This window comes from Hemicordylus capensis, chromosome 2, assembly GCF_027244095.1.
Source record: "Hemicordylus capensis ecotype Gifberg chromosome 2, rHemCap1.1.pri, whole genome shotgun sequence".
Taxonomy (NCBI): Eukaryota; Metazoa; Chordata; class Lepidosauria; order Squamata; family Cordylidae; genus Hemicordylus; species Hemicordylus capensis.
The window spans coordinates 382,590,498-382,616,230 of NC_069658.1; the positions used below are offsets into that span (position 1 = coordinate 382,590,498).

At 52.5% G+C, this 25,733-nt stretch overlaps 2 protein-coding genes across 3 annotated transcripts in view; one reads left to right on the forward strand and one right to left on the reverse strand.

The window, feature by feature from the left end:
• Nucleotides 1–25,733, reverse strand: part of LOC128346616 (bMERB domain-containing protein 1-like) — a 79,267-nt gene that overhangs the window by 12,757 nt on the left and 40,777 nt on the right. The window lies entirely within an intron of this gene.
• On the forward strand, nt 12,739–19,769 carry LOC128344018 (WAP four-disulfide core domain protein 2-like). Its single transcript, XM_053293455.1, has 4 exons — nt 12,739–12,826; nt 17,323–17,457; nt 18,218–18,352; nt 19,410–19,769. The coding sequence occupies exons 1-4, from the start codon at nt 12,739–12,741 to the stop codon at nt 19,472–19,474; spliced, it is 423 nt and encodes a 140-aa protein (XP_053149430.1). The 3' UTR covers nt 19,475–19,769.

A 25,733-nucleotide genomic window follows, 5' to 3' on the forward strand; every position in this document is an offset into this window, starting at 1 on the left:
GTCTCCTTTTCTCTCATGCCCTGCTCTGACTAACCTCTCATCCCTAACGTGTCATCTCTGATGGCTTCAAGGAGTCTGCTTGAAGCCATTTTCTGCCAGAGAAATCTCTGCTCTGACTACCACGTGTCCTGGGCCTGCAGAAGTCTCTAGCCTCGGCCACCGGAGAGAGAAACGACGGCCACCAAGCAGTTGTTCCACTTCTATCCAAGCAAAGCCCCAACTGAACAGAAGAGTCTGTTGACAGCTCCCCTCTTTGTTCTGCTATCAGGGGTGGCCCTTCCATGAGGCACGGTGAGGTGACTGCCTCAGGTGCAGAGTAGGGTGGCAAGATGCCCCCTGACAGAGGTACACCTAGGTAATTTTGGAGCCTAGACTTTGGAGGCCACCCCCCTCTGAAAAATAAGCATCATCATGCTTATGATGATGGTGGTGACCACACCACCCGAGACAGACTAAAGAGGATTTGGGGGGCCCCCAGGGGCTGTGGAGGTCCTGGACTTCGGCCCCAAAGTCCAGGGGTGAGAGCGCCTCTGCCCCCTGCTGCCGCCACTGCTGAAGTAGCTCTTTGGGACCAGCGTGACTCTTGCAAGCTTTGCAAGAAGTATGAGGAGAGCAGAGGAGGCTGCTGGCAATATTCCCTCCTCCCCGCCCTCTCACCCCTGTGCCATGTTCTCTAAGATGACAACGGTTGCTTTTGAAAGGGAGTGGGTCCCCACCAGGATCATGGGGCAAATCGCATTTTGGTACCCTGCCTCAAGTTAGGGATGTGCATAAAACCGGTTCTCCCGGTTCGGTTCGGGTCCGGACCGGGTCCGGACCGGACCGGGGTGGTTCGGTTTTGGTTTTGCCAGACCACCCCTCCGGTCCGGTTCGGTTTCGAACCGGTTCGGATCCGAACCGAACCGGTTCGGATCACAAAAAGTGGCTGGTTTTGAAGGGGACATTGTGTTCTACCTGCCACCCAAATTTCAAGTCGATTGGACCTTCCTCTGATTTTTTACAAATTTTTTTCAAAAAATAAATTTTTGCCCATAACTCACAATGTGGAGCCCTTAGGGGCAAAAAAGCTGGGGTGGGTGGTAGCCACCCATGGGTGTCCTCCACCCCAAAAATCCCAAGGCAATTGGTGGCTCCTAGTATTATTGGTGAATTTCTGAAGAAAATTTTTTTCCCCATTGGCTAGAATGGGGGTTCGGGGCTGCCCCAGACCCACCTCTGTGGGGTGGCAGCACCCCCAAAGTGGGTCCGGGGCCATGGCAAAAATGCCCTCAGTCCCTCCCAGCAATCCCCGTAGAGATAGGAGTGATGGTTCTGTTGTTTTTCTGAGGTATTCTGAGTGTAGATTCTATGATAGCTTATGAGATTTCCAATGAGACACCATGAATCCACTCTCATTTGCTATCACAGAATCCACACTCACTCAGAACACCTCAGAAAAACAACAGAACCATCACTCCTATCTCTACGGGGATTGCTGGGAGGGACTGAGGGCATTTTTGCCATGGCCCCGGACCCACTTTGGCGGTGCTGCCACCCCACAGAGGCGGGTCTGGGGCAGCCCCGAACCCCCATTCTAGCCAATGGAAAAAAATTTTTTCTTCAGAAATTCACCAATAATACTAGGAGCAACCCAACAATTGCCACCCCATCTTTTTGGCCCCTCTCTCTGGGCGCCCTAACACGTAACACCTAGTCAGTCCATCTTAATGCCTACCTACTACCACCACTCCTATCCAAGCAAGTAAGAGGAGGACACTCAGAGAGACAACACCCACTCTCTGATCTAACAAAAAGGCCACTGCTGTGCTGCCTGCCAGCACAGCAGCAGCAGCGGAGCAGCACACTAAGCACAAGAGCAGCACACACAGAGAAGAAGCAGGAGGCGGAGCAGCAGAGCAGCAGACCTGCCGCTCTGCATGATGGGTGACGTGATGCCCAAAGGAACCACCGCCTCACTCAGTGCCTGCCACTGACTAGGCCCGACAGACAGAAGCCAGCCAACCTGCTCTGCTCTGCTCTGATGCTCCCCATGGATGATGCACACACACCCTACATCTGCATCCCAATGACCAGACCAGACCAGACCAAGTGCGCAGAGTCAGCACAGGCCAGCAGCCACCAGCCCAGCAACAACAACAGCTACTACTGCTACCACCACAACCAGTGTTGCCGCTACAATAACATTCCCAGTCCAGTCACGCGCGCCACAGCCTGAGCCTAGCACACAGCCAACAGCTGCTGCCAGCCAGTGCCTGGCAAGCCCAGCCAACATGAGGAGGAGAGAGCTAACAAGTAGACGGCGCACGCACATCACCAACCCATCACGACGGCGCAACTGCAAGGGGAGAGGGCACAATTACAGGCAGGAGGAGGAGGAGGAGGAGGAGGAGGCGGGCGAGGCAATCCTAGCACAGATTTGAAAGTTTAAAATCCACCAGGACATCTTCTAGAATCTAGACTTCTGTTTTTTCTACCACCAGCTGTAGTGTCTAGTTAGTCAGTGTGCTGTGCAGCTGAGCTGATCTGAGCTGAGCTGCATGTGAGGAAGGGTGATTGTAGCTAGTTCTTTAGTTTCAGCAGACTGAGCATTGAGCATGGGCAGTGGCCTTGGGAAGCAACACAATTACACGACACTCACCTGCTGCTGCTGGTTCTAGAAGTTGCCTCTTCTCGTCTTCACCTCTTCGTGTGTGTGTGTGTGTGTGTGTGTGTGTGTGTGTGCAGTGAGTGCATGCCTTTTGCCTTGCTGGAAAGAAATGCTTCTCTGGTCCACCACCACATATCTGCTCAAGGACACAGAGGCCCAAGGCAGAGGTGGTGGCACCAGTGTGAGTGCATGTGTGCTGGTGGTGTTTGCCACCACAGGTGTTTTGTGTGTGTATGTGTGCGCTGCTAGCTAGGAGGGGGGAGGGAGGCAGGGAGGGAGGCTGGGAGGCAGGGGGGAGGAAAGGGGAGGGGGAGAGGGATGTAGAGGGGATTGAAGGGGGGAGGGTCCGGCTCAGAGTTGGTCAGCCACATATTTGTGCACACACGTGCTCACGTGTGTGCTTCGGTGGGAGAGACCAGACTCTCATCATCTGCCAGACCGGGGTTGGGGGCAGGTGAGGCGGTGGTGGGCTGGAAGGGAGGGAGGATGGAAGGTGGTGAAGAGGAAGGGGAGAGGATGAGAGGGGAAGGATGGAGGGAGGCATGGGGGGGAGGAAAAAAAACATGTAGACAGACACACACCACACTACACACAGAAAGCATCCACACACAGAGACAGTGCTAGGCATCCATTCACACAGACAGACAGACAGACAGACACACAACAGGAAGAGACAGACTGAGCCTGCACCACACACACACACACAGACCCAATTCCCCCCCTGCACAGTTATCAATCAATATGTTGTGTTGGCAGCCAGTTCATTGCTATTCTGATGGTTTTGGGTTTTTTGCCATCAGCCAACATCAACAGTGACCACAATCAAGATGAACATAAGATGATAATAATTCATTCGTTTCATTTCAAAAAATCACCCAATCATCTTCTCCATGTAAACCAAGCCCCCCACACATGATTTCTGGTGACATTTTCAATAAAATCAATTCATTTGGCATTCATCATTTTGTTCTCCCTTTGTCACCTTTTTTTCTTTCTTTTGCATAATTTTGAGGCTTGATTTTGACATGGGGTTTTTAAAGAAAAAATTATTTACATGTTTATTTACATACAGTATTTACATATCTACACTGCATTTTTGAACGTATACCCGCCGCTGCCGCTAAGTCTAGTACTCCGTGGGCTGTGCTACTTTGGGGGGGGTGTGCCGTGCCCACGCCAGGTCCCCAAATGCTGACAGGTGGATAGATAAAGGGCCTGTGCTGGTCAGCATTGGGTTTCTTTTTAGGTGGGCGTGGGCATTGTAAACATCTGGCCAGTCGCAGCACTACAACTACTACTACAACTGCATCTCTGTGTGGGCACACTACACGCTGCGACTGGCTGGCACGGCTCAGCATCTGTCACGTCAGCTCAGCTAGAGGTGGAAGGGGGGAGGGTAGGGATAAGCACAGAGTTCGAGCCAGGCAGGTGACCAACCATGGGGCAACCCACGGTAATCACTCGCCCGTCTCAAACTGCAGCTTGGGGTAGCCCAACAGGGGGAGGTTCACCTTAAGGAAGACCAGCTGCTCCACCAGACCAGGGTCCAAGCGGGAGCGAGAGGGTGTCACCACGTCCCCGGCACGTGAAAACACCCGCTCGCTCTGGACACTGGTTGGGGGGCAGGAGAGGAGGCGCACAGCCACCACCGCCAGGTCCAGCCAGACTTGGCGGCGGCTCGCCCAGAACTGTGCGCAGTCCACGCCGTCTCCCTCCACAGGCTCCTCCAAGTACTGCGCAACGCATTGCTCAGCACTGGAGGGGGGCCTGGCAGGTCGAGCCTCCCGCATACCAGGCATGGCGCCATAGCAGAACCGCTGAAACCACTGGGCGGATCTCGAGTCGGTAGCAAATGGCTGCTGCGATGGCGCCGCCTGGGATGCCGCGCTGCTGGACTGGGAAGAGGGAGGGGAAGGGGAAGCTGACGCCGGCTGGCCGCCCATGCTGCTGCTGGGTGCGGGTTGGGCCGCGAGGGCTGCCCCCGCACCACTACCAACACCCTGGTCTCTGCGGGCCCTAGCGGCCTCCTCCTCCCTAACCTTCTCGACCAGGATGCCCTTCCACCTGGGCAAGTCGTCGGCACTCACGGCATTGCCCTTGAGGGCTGGGTGACAGAGACAAGCGAGGACATACTCCTCCCTGTCTCCCAGCACATCAACGAGCCGCTTGTCAACCCCAGACCTCAGCCTCCCAGCCAGAGCACGACCCTCTGGCGTGGTCAGAGAGATATGGAGTCCACCCATCAGCTTCTCGAGACCAACAGCTGTGGGCAGCGCCTGGCTCAAGGGAGTGGTGTCGCCACACAAGCCCTTCGTGGCAAGCTGGAAGGGCTCGAGTGCCGACACCGCCTCGGACATCTGCTTCCACTCTGCGTTCGAGAAGTCGCAGACATCCAAGGACTCGTCCCTCGCCAGGGCGACAAGGGCTCTCTCCTGCTCCAACAGGCGCTGGAACAGGAGGAAGGTGGAGTTCCACCGCATCTCCACATCCGTAGGGATGAGATGGCGAGGAAGGCCAAGGTCATCCTGCTTCTGGCGAAGCAGTCTCCTGGACTTCTCGCTGCGGTGGAAGTGGGCGGCCAGCTTGCGGGACTTATCCACAAGCGTAGCCGTGGCAGCAACAGCACCTGCGATGGGGCGGGCCCCCTTCTCCTGGGACGCCCTCAGCTCCTTAAGGCCAAGGGCGTCCCTGACGGTCAGATGGAGCGTGTGTGCCATACACCGTATGTTCACACAGTCCATGACTGTCTCGACAGCGGCGGTAACGTTGGCTCCATTGTCGGTGACAATGAAGCCGCGGGAGAGGTGTGGACACCCGCCAATCCACTCCTCTATCTGGCGGTCGAGTACGGCCGCCACCTCCTCCGCGGTGTGCCTCGTGTCCATCGTCTCCACGTGCAGGACGGCCCACCTGTGCCGTAGTGCATCGGGAGCCGCGCCGGACCCGGAAGCATCGCCCGCGGAGGTCCCCTCACTCTCCGGTCCCCACCAGTGGGCAGTGAGGGCCAGGAAAGAAGCGTGCATCCCACTGACACTGGTCCAGAGGTCAGTCGTGAAATGCACGCTTGTCCCGGCCGGAGCTGCACGCAGCTCGGCCGACACGAGCTCCCTGCACCGGCGGTACAGGGAGGGGACCACGTTCCGGCTGAACGTCGTCCTTGAGGGGATGACGTATTCGGGAGCCAGGTATTGGAGAATACGGCGGAAGCCGTTGTTCTCGACCACCTGAAACGGCTGGTCATCGGTGGAAATCATCTCCCCTATGAGGCGGGTGAGGTGATGATGGTCCACGCGAACAATACGCTGGCTGCCCGAGGACTGCGTCCACCGCTGGACGGGCAGTGTAGCCTGCCTGCTGGCTGGCACACTGCCGCTGCCCGCCCTAGTGGCAGATGCACAAGGCGCACTAGCGCTGCCAGCCTGTCCCCTGAGACCTGGGTGGTGACGCTCTAGGTGTCTCCACATAGGCGTCGTACCCAGGTGCGCAGGGTCCCTTCCACGGCTGACAAGCATCCTGCAGTGGACACAGCGGGCGTGGAATGGGGCATCTTGAGGGACCTCAAAATGCACCCATGCACCACTGCCCTTGGCCTCCTGCGCCCTGGGCGCCGTCCTAGGCCGTTTCTCGCAGGGTGGCTGCAGTCCTGGGGGGGGGCGGCCGCCGCTGCCTGCCCACTGCTGCCACCCAACCCGCCCCTTCCGCCCTCCACAGCGGAGGAAGGGCCCGGCTCAACTGGCATCGGAGAGGCAGGCCTCTCCTCCACCACCTCGCCAGACCGCTCCCCACCAGAGTGTCGGGCTTCACGAGGGGGGGCCCCACTGAGCGGCGAAAGGATAGGGGGAAGGGGCCCCAGAGGGAGGGAGAACCTGGCTGCATCGCTGCCAGCCGCACGGTCCTCACCGCCCTCTACCTGCTCTTCCAACTCCACAGTCTCCTCCACCTCAACAACTGGCGGTAGCTCAGCAGCACCTGGTGCCGCCGGCGAGGAGGGACCCGCCACAGCCCTAACAGTGCCTCTGCCTCTGCCGCGATTGGCGGCAGCAGGCGTGGGGAACTGAATCCTGCGCACCAAAGATGGGGCCGGAGCAAAGAATTCTCCAATGGGGAGAACTGGGGTGTCCTCAGGCTCCCCGCGTCCTCTCCCTCCCCGTGCCGCAGGCGCACCCCGCACCTGGCCTCTCCCACCTCTGCCTGCCAGCCTTGAGCGAGCCCTGCCCGCCACACGGCGCTCAGACATGCTGCTAGGTCAGAAGGAGGGAGACTTTAGGAGGAAGGCCAGACAGGGTCAAAAAAATAATTTGGAGGGGCTTAGGGGCCAAAAAAAAGGCAGCTGATTTGGAGGCGGCGGGGGGGAAGTTTGTTTTCAAAAAAGGAAGCCAATTGGGGGGAAAGGAAGACTTTTTGATATGGGGGGGGAAGCCAATCGAAGTGAGGGGGAGGGTGTCCTTTTTGAATTTGGGAGTCAACCACCAAGCCAATTGGGGATATGGGTCTGGGAGGGGTTTTTTTTAGAAAAATAGGGGGTTAAAGGGTGGAACCCCGGTGTGGGAGGGTGGCACGGGCAGTTGGGTGGAGTAGTTGTGGTGTGGGTGGCAAGTTTTTAGCTTTTTTGGGGGGGGGGAGTGGATGGGGGGAGGGCACAGCACCTACCGGGGGTGGGGGAGGGATGCAGTCAACGCTTGGGAACCTGCAGATCAAAGGAGGAAACCCTTATTTAGTGAACTGGAACACAAAGTGTGGGTTCTGGGGGGTGGTTCTCAAGTAATGCTCCTGTGGGGGGAGCATCAAACTCAATGCAGCCTATTTAGTGACTCTAAATTGCACACAACCAAAACCAGAACCCAGTCACACCAACACAGAGGTTGAACCCACCCACTCTGTGACTCTGCCTGCCCAATGCCATGGCAAGCAAGCAGCAGCAAACACTTGATGGCAGCCTCATGGATTGAACATCATGATCATCATCATACGTGTGTATTGGCCCAGCATGTAGTGGCAGCATCAGAGCCCAGCCAGGACCCCACTCAGACTGCCCCAGAGGCAAGGAAGCACTCTGGCATGGCATGGGCCCAGCATGTAGTGGCAGCATCAGAGCCCAGCCAGGACCCCACTCAGACTGCCCCAGAGGCAAGGAAGCACTCTGGCATGGCATGGGCCCAGCATGTAGTGGCAGCATCGCATCAGAACCCTGGACCCCACTCAGACTGCCCCAGAGGCAAGGAAGCACTCTGGAAGGCACCTGTTCAAAAACCACCTGCAAGACGCATGCAATGCAACGCAACACACAGCAGCAATTTCTTTACTGGGCATGGGCATGAAGACACAAGTTTTACAACAGTACATCTCCTCTCCAAGGTTCCCTCCCTCCTCCCCACACCCAAATGCATTTCAGAATAGGGGTGTCCCTATTTAAAACCGCCAGCTAGGGAGAGAAAGGGGCAACAAAAGGTGCACAATCGCACACGCACTAACCCCTCTTCTTCCGGTCCTTCTCCTGCCGCTCACTGCTGGTCACGGATTCGCCGCCGCCAGCCAGCCACCCTGGGCTGAGACACAGCAGGGCGGCCGCACGAGGCACACAGGCAACCGGGGTAGTTCAACGATGGAGGGGCAGAAGTGAGGAGACAACACTATTTGTGTCGCTCAACTCACCCCCAAGCAGAGACAAAATCAACCAAAAACTATAAAAAGAAAAAAAAAACCGATGGCAGCCGCCAGGTGGGTAGGCTACTGTGTGCGGCTGCAGCTGTGGGAGAGGAGGTGGAAAGTGAAGGGGAGCAGAGAGAGAAAAGACTAAGAGAGAGAGAAAAGAGAGGGGGGGCAGGGACAAAGAGAAAGAGAGGAGAGAGAGAGAAAAGAAAGAGAGAGAGAGGAGAAAGAGAGATGATAGAGAGAAAGAGGAGAGAGGAGAAGCGCAGCGCAGCAGGGAGGGGGGATTCAGGTGTGGGGGGAGGACACAGCAGTAGCAGCGGTCCAAAGAGGTGGGGGGAGCAGAGAGGGTGTGTGTGGTTGGGGGCTAGTGTGTGGCAGGGGGCCTGGGGTAAGTGGAGAGAGTCGGGGGCAAGGAGGAAAAGAGGTGGGGTGGGGGGAGCAGAGAGGGTGTGTGTGGTTGGGGGCTAGTGTGTGGCAGGGGGCCTGGGGTAAGTGGAGAGAGTCGGGGGCAAGGAGAAAAAGAGGTGGGGTGGGGGGAGCAGAGAGGGTGTGTGTGGTTGGGGCTAGTGTGTGGCAGGGGGCCTGGGGTAAGTGGAGAGAGTCGGGGGCAAGGAGGAAAAGAGGTGGGGTGGGGGGAGCAGAGAGGCTGTGTGTGGTTGGGGGCTAGTGTGTGGCAGGGGGCCTGGGGTAAGTGGAGAGAGTCGGGGGCAAGGAGAAAAAGAGGTGGGGTGGGGGGAGCAGAGAGGGTGTGTGTGGTTGGGGGCTAGTGTGTGGCAGGGGGCCTGGGGTAAGTGGAGAGAGTCGGGGGCAAGGAGGAAAAGAGGTGGGGTGGGGGGAGCAGAGAGGCTGTGTGTGGTTGGGGGCTAGTGTGTGGCAGGGGGCCTGGGGTAAGTGGAGAGAGTCGGGGGCAAGGAGAAAAAGAGGTGGGGTGGGGGGAGCAGAGAGGGTGTGTGTGGTTGGGGGCTAGTGTGTGGCAGGGGGCCTGGGGTAAGTGGAGAGAGTCGGGGGCAAGGAGAAAAAGAGGTGGGGTGGGGGGAGCAGAGAGGGTGTGTGTGGTTGGGGCTAGTGTGTGGCAGGGGGCCTGGGGTAAGTGGAGAGAGTCGGGGGCAAGGAGGAAAAGAGGTGGGGTGGGGGGAGCAGAGAGGCTGTGTGTGGTTGGGGGCTAGTGTGTGGCAGGGGGCCTGGGGTAAGTGGAGAGAGTCGGGGGCAAGGAGAAAAAGAGGTGGGGTGGGGGGAGCAGAGAGGGTGTGTGTGGTTGGGGCTAGTGTGTGGCAGGGGGCCTGGGGTAAGTGGAGAGAGTCAGGGGCAAGGAGGAAAAGAGGTGGGGTGGGGGGAGCAGAGAGGGTGTGTGTGGTTGGGGGCTAGTGTGTGGCAGGGGGCCTGGGGTGAGTGGAGAGAGTCAGGGGCAAGGAGAAAAAGAGGTGGGGTGGGGGGAGCAGAGAGGGTGTGTGTGGTTGGGGGCTAGTGTGTGGCAGAGGGGTGTTGGGGGGAAGGGGAGGGGGCAACAACAAACAGCAAAGGAGAAACTGGAACAACTCGGGCAGCAGCAGCGATTAGGCTGGATGGGGTGGTTGGGGGAGGAGCTGGGCCTGGGCTAGGGTAGGGTCTGGGAGGAGGGAGGGTGGGGGGGGCAGGCAGGGGGGGGAGGAGGAGGAGGAGGGTAGCAAAATATATAAAGCAATATATATCAAGAGAACACAAGCCAGAAGTTTAAAAAAAAAATTAAAAGAAAGACTATAACCAGCAGAAAAAACTTGGGGGTGGGGGTGTGGGGAGGGGGAACCAAACACAGACTCTGAGGGGGGCCACTAAGTGAACAGAGACAATGAAACCACAATTGCTGCAAATTAATAATAGCAAATGAATAAGTGGAACCAAGCAAAGAAAACTGGACTCGGTTTGGCAGCAGCAAACTTGGGAGAAGGCTGGATGGGGTGGGGTTGGGGTGGGGTGTGGTTGGACTTGGAGGGGCAAGTTTGGAGCAGGGAACCAAAACTGATTATATGGGACAACAAGAAACAACAACAGAATCCTCTGGGGGTGGGGGGGAGGGATTCAGGGAACCAACTCGCAGGGCAGCAGCAGTCAGCAGAAACAAACAAAATGGTACAATTTAAGCAAAACCAGCAAGCAATATATAACTGAAACCAATGGAATGCAATGTGAAAATCAAAAAGTTGGACAACAACAAGGCAGGACAAAGAGCAATAATTAATGGAAGAAGATTTAAAGCAATGAGGATGCAGTGGGTGGGAGTGGGGGAGGGGGAGGGTAGGCTCAAAGGATGAGAAGGGAAAGGGGGGGGGAGGGGGGAGAAAAGCAGACAGACAAGGAACAGGGAAAATTGGGGGAAATTAAGAAGAAAGTAAAGTGAAGTAACACACAGTATACAGACAAGAGACAGACAGAGAGAGGAGACACACAGAGAGTCACAAAGGGCAGGTGGACAAAGGATTAGACAGAGCACACACAGAGAGACACAGGACACAGTCAGGACTCACAGAGACACCAGAGCAGCCAGCAAAGGGCAAGCAGGTCTCAGAGATGATCCCACAACTGCAGCCAAGAGAAGTTTCCAGAGAAGAGGCTTGGGTTTATATAGGTTTGAAATTCCCTCCTTTGGGAGCCCCCACCTTTGCACTCCCCCCACGGCCAACAGGGTGCCAGCTCTCAACAGTGCAACAGCCAAGCAGCCTACCAGACCAAAGGACTCATTCTGGCCAATCAAGGATCAATAGCGCAGCCAATACAATGCCTGGAAATAGCATCACAAAATGGATGCAAGGAGGAGCAAAAGTTTCGGGAAGGAGACACAAAATGGAGGACACACTTTAAAGAGACACTGAGTGAGACTCAATTTCATTCCCGAACCGGTTCGGGAAACCCGAGCCGGTTCGGTACCGAACCGGCTCGAATTCGGTCCGGCTCGGTCCCCGGGAGGGCCCGATTCGGTCCGGGATCGAGCCGCCGGATCCGGACCGGTTCGGACGAACCGGTCCAGATCCGAACCGAACCGCACATCCCTACCTCAAGTGCCATGGTCCCTTAGGCCACCCCTGTCTGTCATGATCCCATTGATCTCCCTCCAGTGTCTCTTTTCTCTCCTCCAGAGTCTCTTGTCTTCTTAGCTTCTTTTGTCTGTGAGTTGAGGACAGGGCCTGTGTCTCATTTCCCTGTGAAGTAGGCCTTGTCAGGTTAGGCAGTGAGTGGAAAGGGAATCCTCCTGCTCCAGGGCTCTTTGATGTGTCTCACCTTAGACCTGAGGGCATGTCAAGCCCAGCACAGAGAGACAGGAGGACAATCAGCCCCCAAAAGCAGCATGACTGGCAGAGCTGGAGACAGACCAGGCTGCCTCTTCACCCGGGGTGGTAGCTCTACATTGAATGGCCCAGCAAGGTCCATCCCTGACCAGAAACTCACCAAGCTGGGACACCTTCCAAGGCAGCACTGAATCCTGCTTCACCTGCAGCTGGGCCCACCATTCTAGGTTTCTTCCATTCAGCATTCCCCAATAATGCCTGGAACTTGTTAATTGGTGGTCCCAGCCCTCTTAAACTCATGTCTTTTCCCCTCCTACACCGATGCCCATCAGGCGGGTGGTGACCAGAGATGCAGCCTCCACCTGAAATCCCGTAGTGGTCAGGCTCTGACTTGCTGGAAAGCCAAGCCCATTTCCACAGTCCCCATCCCAGCCTCTGCTGCAGCATATCCCTGAAATCCTGCCTGGGTTCAGGCGCCACTGCCCTCCCCTACTGGGGATTTCTGATGGCTGGGCCAGCACATGCCTCTAAGTCCTGGGATCACTGCTTCAAGCTCCTGCTTCTCTGGTCCATGTCCCTTGCCCCTCCTTGCCTGGGTGCGCTGAGCACTGGTTCCTCACTCGGTTCCTCACTCAAGACCTGTCAGAGAGCATCTGCCCGGTATTCTGGTGAAGGTGGCCTCCTTTCCAAGGGAGGGCTCAAGCAGGGAAACAGTGGGGCTGGGTTGATGGCAGGGGGTGTCCTCTGACCTTCTGAACTGGTGCACTCAATGCTTAAGCTTCTGTATTACCCGCAGCGAGCTGCTGGTCAAGATACTCCCTGACTGTAGGTGACTCTGACTTTGGCGTGCAAAGCATATGCCAAGTCAGGCCAAGGTTGCAGAATTCAGCCACTTTCACTGACGCCTGACATAACCAGCAGATGCAAGTTTTTACTGGCAAGTGTCACAATCTAAAGCCAAAATCAGGTTTAACCGAATCTCCAAAGGTGGTTTCTTAATGTTTTGCTTGGACAACTTCCTTCCAGGAAACAGGTTGGCTGAACTGCCACCTTTTTGCTTCTTCAAATGTCATCACTGGATTCCGGCTCCAAAGCAAACCCCACCCCAGGGACTCAGAGAGGGTTATTATCCCTCCGAGCCTGAATGCTTGGCACTCAGAGCTGGGCTCCAGCTGCACCATGAGATCTGGGCTTGTTCTCCTCATGGGGCTCCTTGCTCTTTGGATGGAGCTGACTTCTGCATCTCATCCAGCGAAAGGTGGTGCAGGTAAGGAGTGCAGCCATGGAGTGACCCTGACAATCCGAGGCACGGGGGTGTAGTGGGAGAACACCTGTCTTGCTTGCAAATGTAATTGCTGGAAGCATCTCCAGGTAGTGCTGGGAAAGACTGCTCTCTGTCTGAAAACCTGGAGAGTGGCTGCCAGTCATGCTGACAGTACTGAATTGGAGGGACTACTATTATATTTATTATTATTATTATTATTATTATTATTATTATTATTATTATTATTATTTCTTGTTTACACTGTCAGACAGGTGTTATTGACTGGTTTGTTTTATCCAGACATCGAGTCCTATTATTATTATTATTATTATTATTATTATTATTATTATTACATTTATATCTCACTCCTCCTCCAAGGAGCCCAGAGTGGTGTACTACATACTTGAGTTTCTCCTCACAACAACCCTGTGAAGTAGGTTAGGCTGAGAGAGAAGTGACTGGCCCAGAGTCACCCAGCTAGTTTCATGGCTGAATGGGGATTTGAACTCGGGTCTCCCCGGTCCTAGTCTGGCACTCTAACCACTACACCACACTGGCCACTGCACCACGCTAACCACTACACCATGCTGGACCATGGGTCTGACTCATCATATGGCATCTCTAAGTAGGACTGTTATTCTTCTTACTTATTTAAATGGCATGTATTGTACTAGACTTTTCCAATGAATTGTAAGCAACACCTGTGAGTTATTATAAGAGGTCTTCTGTGTGCTGCTGTTATCCAAGGTCCAAGCCCTGCCCCTACATTCTAACAATTGCTGTTCTTATGCTAGCATGTTCCTGTAGATAGAGTACATGAGCCAATCAGCAAGTGAAGTCAGGCCCTCCCTTAGATGTCACTGTCTGTACTAGTATCTGCAGCTCTAGCCAAAAGAGCTGAAAATTGGCAGTGGGGCTAGTCAGGCATGTGGCAGATTTTGGTGTGCCACTGAAGGGCAGAAGATTGTCCCAAGCTAAAGAGGCTCCACCAGGAGCAGTAGTGGTGCTGTAGTGCATGAGGGAGCATATCTAAGGGTACGAAAGACAAATGTAGACATCGTGTAGTCCATCAATGTCCCTCTCCACCCCAAAGGAGGAAGGTGGGCTCTATTTGGGGCACTGGAAATTCAAGGCACCGAGAAAATTGATATAACTGAGAGGCACCCAATGGAGAAAGGGAAGCAGCTCAGTGGTGGAGCATGTGCCTCGCTCATGGATGTCCCAGGTTCAGTCCTTGGTGGCACCTCCTGCAGGGAAGACTGGGGAAAGGCCCGTCTCTGCCTGAAACCCTGGAGAGCTGCTGCCAGTTGGTGGAGAAGAAACTGAGTTTAACCTGATAAGATCATCCAGGGTCTGGCTCAGGAGAAGGCAAGACCTCAGCTCAGTGGCAGAGCACCTGCTTGGCCTGCGGAAGGTCCTTAGTCCGATCTCTGGCAGCATCTCCAGGTAGGGCTGGGAAAGATCCTTTCCTGTTGGAAACCCAGGAGAGCTGCTGCAGTCATAGAGGGTCCCGGGCTAGATGGACCAATGGTTTGACTTGCATGCAGAAGGTCTTCTCAGTTAGCCACTACCAGCGTGAGAACTGGGCTAGGTGGACCAGTATATAAGGCACCTTCATATTGTGCCCTACTTCCCTGAGTGGTGAGACATTCCGACCCACAGTGCACCTTGGACCCTGGTTCCCCTTAGAAGGAGAGTCACTGCAGATTGATGGTGTGTGTCTTTGCAGTAGATGGTTTATTTATACCATATACAGGTTGAGTTTTGGATGGAGAAAGAAGATAACAGATCATTCTGAGAAGTAAGCAACAGGTTATGTCACAGAGACTATTCCCTGCAATCTGGGATGATGTCACACACACACACGCACACACACTACCTACTTTGCAGGAGAGGGGGAAAGGTGTTGGGAATTCTCTCTGGTAAGAGAAACCCTTTTTCATTATAGCAGAGTGCACAGAGGCACAACACAGCGGAATTTACTTAAACATGCGTGTATGCTGAGAGTAAAGTAACTTGGAGCCAATTCATAGTTTCAAATCAATATAAGTGGTATTTATTAGAGAACCCTATTCTAGATAGGAAAGTGAGGAGATAGAATCTCTAATCTATCTATCTAGCTGGATGCAGATGGATTCTGCATCTCTGCACACATGGTGCAGGGGAGAGGAGCTTGCACGTTGCAAGGTCGAAGGAAACGAAGAAGAGGAAAAAGTAGGAAGTGGCGGAAGTAAGCAAGTCCCTAAGAATAGCAATCTACATATCAAGGGATAGTGTCAGAGCAGTAGAGAAGGAATGACCAATGTCTTGACCCTCTAGCCCTCTGACTCACTAGTCTGTCCTCCTATGTCACTGACACAAGAGACCCCATATAGTCCATCACGGGGGACCAAGTGATGTCTCATTCAGCACTCAGCCCCTCCTTTCCAGTGGATCCTAGGTAATGGTGGATCCACACCATTGATGGTGTATCCCTCATTCAGAATAATCAGAGTCATTAGCAGCACATCCTCTGACCTCTTTGCCCATCACCTGGGAGTTATTCACACATGCTTTCATGCCATGCAGGGTATCTGAAGAGTGAATCTGCCTTGCGGCAGATTCGCAAGATGTTTAATTCAAGGGATTAGATGGACAGTTCACATAGTCATCGACAACTCCCCGCAATCCCTGCAATCATTTTTCTTTGTGCGTTCTCACTGATTGATCTGGGTCCCCCGCCCCCAACCAACCAACCAATCACATACCAGGAGGAGGAGGCGGGGAGACCTTTTTCTCTCTCGCCCTTTTTGGTTAGTTTGACAACTGGGAACGGAAAAACGGCATGACAGGTTGCCAAGCACCCAGATCAAACAACAGAGCACTTAACCCAAACCTGCCTAATCTGACCCAAATCTTTGCTGATTTTTATAATGAACTTGCCTTTGTGAGTGACTGTCTTCATCATCTCATCCTGCCCCCTGCCCAGACCATTTAAGAGGCAGGGAAGTGTAAAGGGCTCAGGTTACATCGAAGCTGGCAATTTCCCGCACTGTTGGTGTTGCTATGCAGAAGGTAGGGGGCTGGGCGCGCTGGGGGTGGGTGATGTTTGGAGAAGCCGGGAGGAGCAGCTTGGCTTGAAGTCCCCCACCCCGCAATCAGAGGCCAGCGGTCCTCCGGGCATCTCTCTGGCTAGGCAGGTGAGGCGGGGGGGGGGGTGTTGGGGGAGGGTGATGGTGTGGGTGGGGACGGGGTAGAATCTTGCCTGGCAGGGAGGCCATGCCTGGGACCTGCAGCAGTGAGGGAGGATCGATCCAGACGCTTCTCTTCTTGGCCACTGCTGCTGCACCCTGCACTTTTTGCTCTGCACAGGGCACGGCGAGTCGATCCCCACAGCAGTCCAGAGACACAGACCCAGCCAGGGAGCAGACAGACCACCCGCCCCACTCCCAGGTCTTCTGCAGTTTGGGAGCAGGCTGCTAGAATGGAGGTGCTTTCTACACCAGAAGCGCAGGAGTTGGGATGCAGGCAGGCAACGTGCTGACCCTCCTAGGCAGGGGGAGGCTGTGAGGAGTATCAGCAGATACTCCAATCATACTCAGCACAGCTGTAAAACTCCCCTTCCGTGAGTTTTGAAAAACACTGAAAAACGCCACTCCACACATCAAGGGAGAAGCCCCGTGGCATTCCAGAAAGCTCAATTTAAAAAAAAAAAAAAAGCTGCTGCAGGTAGAGGATTTTTTTACCCTAGCCATAATTCGGGCCAAGCTAGAATGCACTGTAATTCTTAACAGTAATTCAGGGGAAAGCAGAGTCGGGTGGGTACTGGTTCCCGATAACTCGGAGGGACTTCAGGGTAAATCTTGCTGATATGTGGACTCACAGCCTTCATTCCGGAGGGGATGCGAGGTAAAAGCCACGTGTGTAAAACCTCCTGGTGATTAATTCACAAAATAAGAACCAGCAGCTTAATAACTATCCCCCCAAACTCACAACAGTAGTTTCCAATGGCCCCACCGCCCTCATGGGCATTCGGCAATGTTTGTAACAGTGTCGTCAGTCCTCTGCACTCTTAATAAAACCGCTGGACTTCACTTGTGTGCCTGGCTCCTGGCATGATCTTCTCTGGAATCCCAACAAGGAAAGGCCTAATTTGGTATATATACAAAATGGAATATTTTCCAGCAGTTTTCCCTTTAAGGAGTATCCCTGGTCTTGGTCTAACTTGGTGCATGTGGGGTTGCAGTCAGCGGAGGCAGCATTTCTATCCACCTTTCCAGAAACTGTGAGCTTTCAGCGGGTCCCCCCCCCCGTATTATTTATGATTTATTTACTTTATATACTGCCTGACTACAAAGGCTCTAGGTGGTTTACAAAATCCACCTAGAGCTGTTCTTGTATGATCTCTGTGGATGTGTGTGGGGAGTCCAAGCAATGCTGAGGAGCCCACCTGAGGCCCAAAGTGGGCTGGCTCCAAAGAGTACCCTTGCCCAGTTCGCCAAGTGGCTTCTCTGTTCCAGGCAAGCCCGGAATCTGTCCCCATCCAAGTGTTGGGATCTGTCCAGACAGGTGTAATTCAGATGACGATTGCACTGGCAACCTGAAGTGCTGCAGAATTGGCTGTGGCCGCACCTGCACGAAGCCAATATTCCCTGGTAAGAACTTTGCCTCCACAGGGGGCTCTATTCCCCCACTGGGTGGAGGGAGGGGAGGGTGGCAAGGAACTGGAATGCCAGACCCACCACACTGCCTACTCTTTTGCTAAGGAGCACAGCCACAGCGAGGCAAGACCATGCCTTGCACTGCTCAAGGACAGATGCTGGCTGGGTGTTAAAAAAAAGGAAAAGAAAACCCACCTGCCGCTTCTCGCACACCAAGTCATTCCCCAGAGGACTGGGTTGCCACTGGTATGATGTGCTGAGGCATGAGGCTGGTGCCAAGTTGGGCGAGGATCCCAGGAGGCACAAAGCTGTGCAATGGTGTTGCCTCTCAGGGCTCCAGCTGCCCTCTGCCTACCTGCATATTCAGTCCCCAGATGCCACAGCATCTACTAGTGGGGTAAGAAGATGAGGCCAGGCTCCCCCCACACCCAGTCAGCGCAAGGAGGAGGAGGGAGGGAAGTTGTGAGTGCACTGGGAGGGGGAGGGCAACCCTGCTTCCTAATCCTGGATAAGTTGGGAGGAGGCCATGCAGAAACAGGGCCTAGGACCAAGGCGTAGGAGAGGGCCAGAGCGCAATCTGGTCAATGGAGGAGGAGAAGGAGAGTAGTTGGGGGGTGTCATATAGAGGGTGGTGGCTGCCCAGTGCCCAATATTGAGGAGCACCAGCTGGGTCACTTCCTGCCCTGACTTGGTATCCCTCCGGATCGGAGGCCAGCAGGTGCATTCACCTGCATTCACCTCTCCTGTTTTCCAGAAAAACCTGGCGAGTGCCCCAAGTTCAAAATCAAGCCTGGGATGCCATGCAAAAGGAACTGCTGGCACGACCACGACTGTAAGGGGACGGACAAGTGCTGTACACAGGGCTGTAGCAAGATCTGTTTTGCCGCAGGTAAGATTGGAAGGATGTGCATTGCATGCCACTAAGGTGGGCAGGGAAGAGCCCGACTTTGCTTGGGTTTCAGAGTAGATGCTTTTGCCTGCAGAAGGTTCCTGAGGTTCAGTCCCCAGCAGTGTTCTCCACACAGTGGGCTTTGCCGCGGGCTTCCTGCTAGGGATGGGTAAGAAAGCCCCACTTCTCAATCCCCGGAGAGCTGCTGCCAATCAGTGCAGGCAGCACTAAGTTAGATGGACTAATGTCCAGACTCAACCGAAGGCAGCTTCGTATGTCCATCAGAAGCATCCATGGCTCAGGGGTAAAACACTGGGGTTTGATCCCAAGCATTCCCTTGTAGAGCTTGGGGAAAGCCCCTCTTGAAGCCCTGGAGGAGAGCCCCTGCCAGTCTGTGCTGACAAGACTGAGCTAGGTGGACCAGTGGTCAGACTCCATCTCAGGCAGCTTCATACATAAATTGTTCCTCATTATTCTTCCACTGCCAGGCCCCACCCCCTTTCCACCACCATGTCTTCCAGTCTTTGCTGCCATTGCCCTTGAAATATCTGTGAGAGGCTATTGCACTCTTTGCCCTTCCAAGGATGTTGCACGTCTTGCCTCAATGAGACACCACCCTCCATAAGGAAGGGTTTCAACTGGTGGAGGAAGTGATGGCCCTCCTTGTCTCTCCCTCCCAGATCCTTGAGTCCCAACAGCCTCTCCATGGGAGCCACATGCCCCTCCTTCATGCCACTGCTGTTGGGACTCTCCGTACACTGAGAGCCTTGGGAAAACAGCACCACAAATGCTGCCCCCAGGACATAATGCAGACTGGAGGTTTGAACTCCCGAGGACACCCCCCTGCCCCTCTTCCTTGGTTGCTCAGTGACTTGAGGCCTGGGATGGGTGAGCCTGTATTTGCTCTGGCCATACTGCTCAAGGATGTCTCTCCTCACCAATACTGCTGCCAGGTTGGGCACTTTCCAGATGAACTCGCTGCAGCAAGCAAAGCAACTGGTGGCAAGGCACACTGCCTCCCCTTTCTCTAACTCCGCTGTCTTCTGCCCTTCAACAGGTCTCCCATCTCCCCCTGAGGGTCAGCTCCTGCCACCTGTTGGAGATGGAGTTCATGTGCATTGACCTTTTGCACCAACTATCCTAATGACCTCTAGGGGCATTGGGAGTAGAGACAGTGAGTCAGGGTCTCCCTATCTGTCCCTACTCTATGACTGATCTGACTCTTCAGCACTTCCTATGCTGAGTCACAATCCTTCCTTTCCTCTTAGAGAGTAGATGGAAACATCTCTCTCTCTCTCTCTCTCTCTCTCTCTCTCTCTCTCTCTCTCTCTCTCTCTCTCTCTCACCTATTCATTATGTAGTCCTTTAGATTAGGATTGGGTCTTTCCTATCCAAGTGTACTTAACCAATAAATACTTATTATTTAGTTCTACAAGAATCTCCATGTGTTTTCTCTAAATGGCTGCAACAACTAAACCATCCTTTGCTACCTGCTCTGTAACTGGAGTGTGTGCTCTCTTTCTTAGTGTTCTGCTGTTTACTTACTGGGGGTAAAATTAACAACCCCCAACACCACCGAGCTCTAACAGGGATTCCCATATGTTGTTAACTACAACCCCCCACAATCCCCAGCTGCAATGACTTTTGGTTGGGGATTATGGGAGTTGTTGTCAACAACATCTGGGAATCCTTGTTAGAGGGAACACTGCCCCTAACCCTGTCCTATATCCAGCCTCTTTGGATCTCACAAATATATGTTTGATAGCAAAGGGTCTCATAGCATTGGAGCCACATGACTTTTCCCTCTCAGAGAATAATCTGGGAAGATCACCAGCCTCCTTTAACCAGGCAATACACTTTGCTAAGTACAAGATGGTTGGTAGTGCATGAGTTGATCATGTCTGGGTGGGAGACAACACGCTCATTGCCTGGGACTCTCAGGGGGTTGCACACCAAAACAAACATTGATCCACTGATGATAAAAGAAAGCAGATGGGGGCAACTGGACCCAGAGCCCTTCCAAAGTGCCAGGGGGCATCCGAAATAGACTGTTGAATAGAACATCTTGAGCACAAGAGTGAGAAAGAGATGCTAAAATAAATGTAGTCATCTTTAAGATGCCGCAAGACTCGTACTATTTCTGCTGCAACTAGCATTTAGAGGCATATTGCCTCTTAGGCTGGAGATGTCCTAGAGCCCTTAGACTAGTAGCAATTGACATATTTGTCCTCCATGAATCTAAGTCCTTCTTAAAAGCCATCCAGGCTAGGGATGTGCACGGAACCATTAGGCTCTCCATTCTAGGGATGCCGAATCGGTTCCGTGGACTGGCATTCGAGCCGGTTTGGATGGCAGGGGTTTTTTTAAGGGGCAGGGGAGGTGCTGCCTACCTGCCAGCCCCCACCCCAACGCTCTTCCCCCGCCGGCGCTCTCGTAAAAAGCGGGCAGGCAGGACAGCATCCCTCCCTGTGCCCCGGTCAGCATCACCACCAAAGTGGCCAACCCGTATGCACACGGCACGCCGTGCATTGGCCACTTCCATGGTGACGCTGACCAGGGCACAGGGAGGGATCTGCAGTCCCGCCTGCCTGCTTTGTACGAGAGCACCAGTGGGGGGGACATGGCGGGTGGGGGCTGGCAGGTAGGCAACACCTCCCTTGCCCCTTAAAGAACTGCCCCTGCCCTCCTGGGACTGCACGGAAATGGTTCCGTGCAAATCCCTAATCCAGGCTGGTGGCTGTCATCACATCTTGTGGCAGAGAATTCCATAGGTGAATTATACGTTGTATGAAAAGGTTCTTCTTCTTTTTTTTGGTCAGCCCTAAATTTCCTGGCAATCAGTTTCACGGGGTTCTAGTGTTATGAGAAAGGGAGAAAAAATTATCTCTCTCCACTCTCTCCACACCATGGATAATTTTATAGACCTCTATCATGTCACCCTTCAGTCAACTTTTTTCTAAACTAAAAAGTCCCAGGGACTTTGACACACATGGCTTTTAGTTTGCATCTCCTCCAGAATGGAGGGTGCGAGTCCACATATCAACTGGATTTACCTCAAAGTTGCAGTGGGCTATCAGCTTCATACATGAGTCTGTTTTCCCCCAAATTACAGCTGAGCATTCTATTTTAGCCTGAATTATGTCTGGGGTAAAAAAAAATCCTCTATTTGCTGCAGCCTTTTTTTTTTTTAAACCAAGCTTCTCCAGTGATGTGTGGAAGGGCCATTGCCAATAATTCAGCTTTTTTCAAAACTTGCACTTCCGAGGGTTTTAAAACAATACTTCGAGTGGTGCTGATCAGCTTCAGAAAAAGCCTGCAGCTTGTGAGGGGTTTTCGCTGGGTATCAGAAGAGGAGGCATGAAGCCTTGCCTGCCTGCCCCCAAACCCAGCCGATGCTCCCTGCCCACTTTGTTTTTCTCTCCTCCTGCCAAAGTGGGCCTGATCAGTTCAGTGAGACTGTCCTAATGTGTCCTGATACCTGCCCCATGCCAGACCTGTGGACGGGAGGGGGCTGGTAGCAGGAGTGACTATCTTCAAGGGGTTTTGACAGATTGGTGAAATTCTATGGAGGAAGTCTGGAGGGGGAGGCAGAAATTCCCGAGTGAACAGGAATCCAAAATGTAGGGCTTCTTCTGCTGTTCCAAGCCTTCATGCTTTCCGTACCTAACTAAGACCAATGGGTCAGTTTCAAAGGCTTTCTTGGGAAGTAATGTAGAGGGTCTTTCTATGCTAACCCTAATCCAAACTGGATTAACAATAGAGAATACAGGTTTGTTGTAACCTGGGCCCTTTGTGTCTGAGCTGATTCCATGAAACTGCATTTTTCTTCATCACAGAGAGAAAGCAATGATTTCTACTTTAAACTTCCATGGCTTCTTAAATGGTCTGGAGTGGGGGTGGAGAACATGAAGTGATGAAGGCAGTCACAAAGGCAAGTTCATTATACAATCAGCAAAGATTTGGGTCAGATTCAGCAGGTTCAGGTTAAGCGTTCTGTTGTTTTGACTAGTCAATCTTGTGGAATACCGACTGTCAAGCTGAAAATAATAACAACATTGAAGGACGGCATCTCTCTCCTCCTCCTGGGATGTTATTGGTTGGAGAAAAAACCCGGAGCAAGCTGTGGGAATGCACACGGGGAAAAGATCCACAGGGAATCCAGAGAGGAATCAACCCTATTGAATGGCCCATCTAATCACCTGAATTAAACAGCTTTGGATATCTTTGGATACCCCGCAACATGAAGTCATGTCTCGATAACTCCCAGGTGTTGCAACCTTACCTTGTAAGTAATTGTAAGTAAGCTGCAAAAGTCCCTGAACATCTTGGTTGCCCTCTTCTACACCTACTCCAGTTCCAGAATGTTTTTCAAGTTAGGGTGACCAAAACTGTACATAGTACTCCAAATGTGGCTGCACCATAGATTTGTATAACACCATTAAGATATTAGCAGTTTTATTTTCAATCCCCTTCCTAATGATCCCTAGCATGGAATTTGCCTTTTTTCACAGCTGCCATGCACTGAGTCAACACTTTCAATGAGCTGTCCACCAAGACCCCAAGATTTTTCTCTTGGTCAGTCACCAACAGCTCAGACTAGGGATGTGCACGGAACTGGTTTGGAGGTCCTTTATGGGTCTCCGGTTTGACGGACCAGGGGTTCTGCCAGTTCGAAGGTGGGGGTGTCTAACTTTAAGGGCAGCGGAGGGTACACTTCCCCCCATGCTGCGTTTCCCCCACTACTCTTGGTTTTTCAAAAGTCCTCAGGGCAGCAGCATACCTCCCTGCCGCCCTGTTGTCCCGATGTGACCGGAAGTAATGTGTGCACCTGTGCGTTTCAGTGTGTGCATGCATGTCATGTGAGTGGACTCAACACACACGCTCATGAGTGTGCCGTTCGTGTGTGCACATCCCTGACACATGCAGGCATGCTCACTACTTCCGGTCACATCCGGACAATGGGGCAAACGGGGCAGCAGGGAGGTATGCTGCCACCCTGAAGGACTTTTGGAAAACTGAGCACCAGCAGGGGAAATGCAGTGGGGGGTGGGTCTACCCTCTCCTGCCCTTAAAGTTAGACACCCCCCCGCCATCGAACTGGCCCTTGCTGGTTCTGTGCATATCCCTAGCTCAGACCCCATCTGCATATATGTGAAGTGGGATCCCCTCCCCCAATATTCATCACTTTACACTTGCTAACATTGAACTGCAATTGCCATTTCATTGCCCACTCCCCCAATTCGGAGAGATCCTTTTGGAGCTCCTCATAATATATTTTGGATTTCACTACCCTAAATAGTTTGGTGTCATCTTTAAATTTGGATACCTCGCTGCTTACCCCCAACTTCTAGATCATTTATGACTAAATTAAAAAGCACTGGTCCCAGTACATATCTCTGTGGGACACCACTTCTTATTTCCCTCCATTTATAAAACTGTCAATTTATCCCTACCCTTTGTTTCCTGTCCTTCGACCAGTTAGCAATCCACACATGAACCTGTCCCCTTATCCTATGACTGCTACATTTTTTTTCAAGAGTCTTTGATTAGGAATTTTGTCAAAAGCTATTTGAAAGTCCAGCTATACTATGTCAACTGGATCACCTTTGTCCACACCCTTGATGACGCTCTCAAAGAACTCCAAAAGGTTGGTGAGGCAAGATTTACCTATAGAACAGGGCACTGGTCGGTATACACACAATATGCTTGGGATGAGTTTTATCTGTACGGAATTAAGCCAGACATGCACCAAGTACCTGGAACAGAAAATGCAGTGTGTTTGACAGTGGATATGGATATACAGGGCTCTGTGGGCGCCAGGAGTCCAAATCGACTTGACGGCACACGTTACCTTTATGGCTATTAAGAATTTCAGAATGTTAGAGGCATTTGGCACAAGCTAGGGACTCCAGCATTTTTACTGGCCTCTGCTTTTGTGCCTTTCCTTTTCCAACATCTTACATTTTAAACATTAGTGAGTGCTAATCCTTATCACCATGTCATGAAAAGCTTAATCTGTGGATTAAGCAGGCTAGTAAAAGGCTAAGGAGCAGGCCAGGCCAGTTTTCCCTCTAGTCAGATGGCAACCCATGCACAAGGCCACAGTGGATACAAGGACTGCTGAAAATAAGGTGAATAGTGATGCTGCTCTTGTCACACAACACAGGGAGAGGATGTGTGTAGGAACTGCCAGGGTTGATAAAATCCAAAGGGGTAGAGTGTACTCTAGAGTAGAAGCATGATCTTCTAGTGAATACTGAGACAAATGGAGTGTGAAATAGTGTGGCAATCATCGTAGGTGTAAATAAAGAATTATACAGAATGTGTGGTGTGCTGGATGACCGGTGTATGAAATCTGAATGTAAAAATAGGAAAATATGTCCTTGTGATGGCGTTCCACCATGACATGCCACAAATCATCAGAATGGGGCAATCATGTCCATTTCAGAATCATTGACATGTAAGACATATTAACCAAAGATAAAGATGTTCAAGGTAGCTAAAATATATGAAAATCTATATTCTGTATCCCAGCTCAGCCTCAGGGTGGGAAGTGGGATCCCTGTTGACATGCTTATCAAACTCCAACACACTGGGTATTTGCATGGTTTGAAAGCTTATCATATGTGCAGAGAAATCTCACTAGCACCCAAACTGGCACCACAGCCCCTTATAACATTCTGCCCTCCAACCACTCAACTTCCACAGAGGATGGAACCCACAGACATAAACACAAGGCAGCCTGGCTGGTGGTGGTGGAAGTGGAGGGGGACAGGAATGGCCTTTTCTTAAGATGAGTCTAATTTCAGCTGCTCCTCCTGTAGCCTCCAAACCCAATCAAAATACAGTGCCTCAAAATCCAAGCTTGCCATTTTCTTGAACTTTCCCACACTGTAGTTCCCAACTTGAAGAACTCTTTCTTCCTGATATGGGTTTCCCCCTTTAATGTTGCATTCCATTAGGTAACTGCAACAGATCTGCACCTCCATTAGGGAAATGAAGTTGGCCTATCCATGGCTTTTGCAGAAAGCAGATTAGGATAGTTTTATTCCTAGGCAGTCACCTCTGACGTGACGTCCCTGAATTCTTGGAGTGGTAGTGAGACAACCATTCTACAACTTGTAATTTCCAGAGATCCGTCTTATTTTCAAATTGAATTAAAACACCACCACCAACTGGGATAGTATTTTAGAGATGAACTGATTCTACTAATAATTTGATAAAAATAAAATGATTTTATGGTGATGGGGGGGAAGAATGACTCAGTCATGTTCTGATTTATAAGCTTGCAATGAGTGGGAGAAGAATGGATGAAGTGAAATTGCCATAGATGAAATTATTTCTGTCTATACTGAAATACATGTAAAGGAAGAAATGATTA

Bases quoted from the DNA above. Each gene is read 5' to 3' on its own strand.
- LOC128344018 (XM_053293455.1), top strand. From the start codon at position 12,739: ATGAGATCTGGGCTTGTTCTCCTCATGGGGCTCCTTGCTCTTTGGATG. The intron at 12,827-17,322 runs GTAAGGAGTGCA...TCTCTGTTCCAG, and splicing joins TCCAGCGAAAGGTGGTGCAG to GCAAGCCCGGAATCTGTCCC. The intron at 18,353-19,409 runs GTAAGATTGGAA...GCCCTTCAACAG, and splicing joins CAAGATCTGTTTTGCCGCAG to GTCTCCCATCTCCCCCTGAG.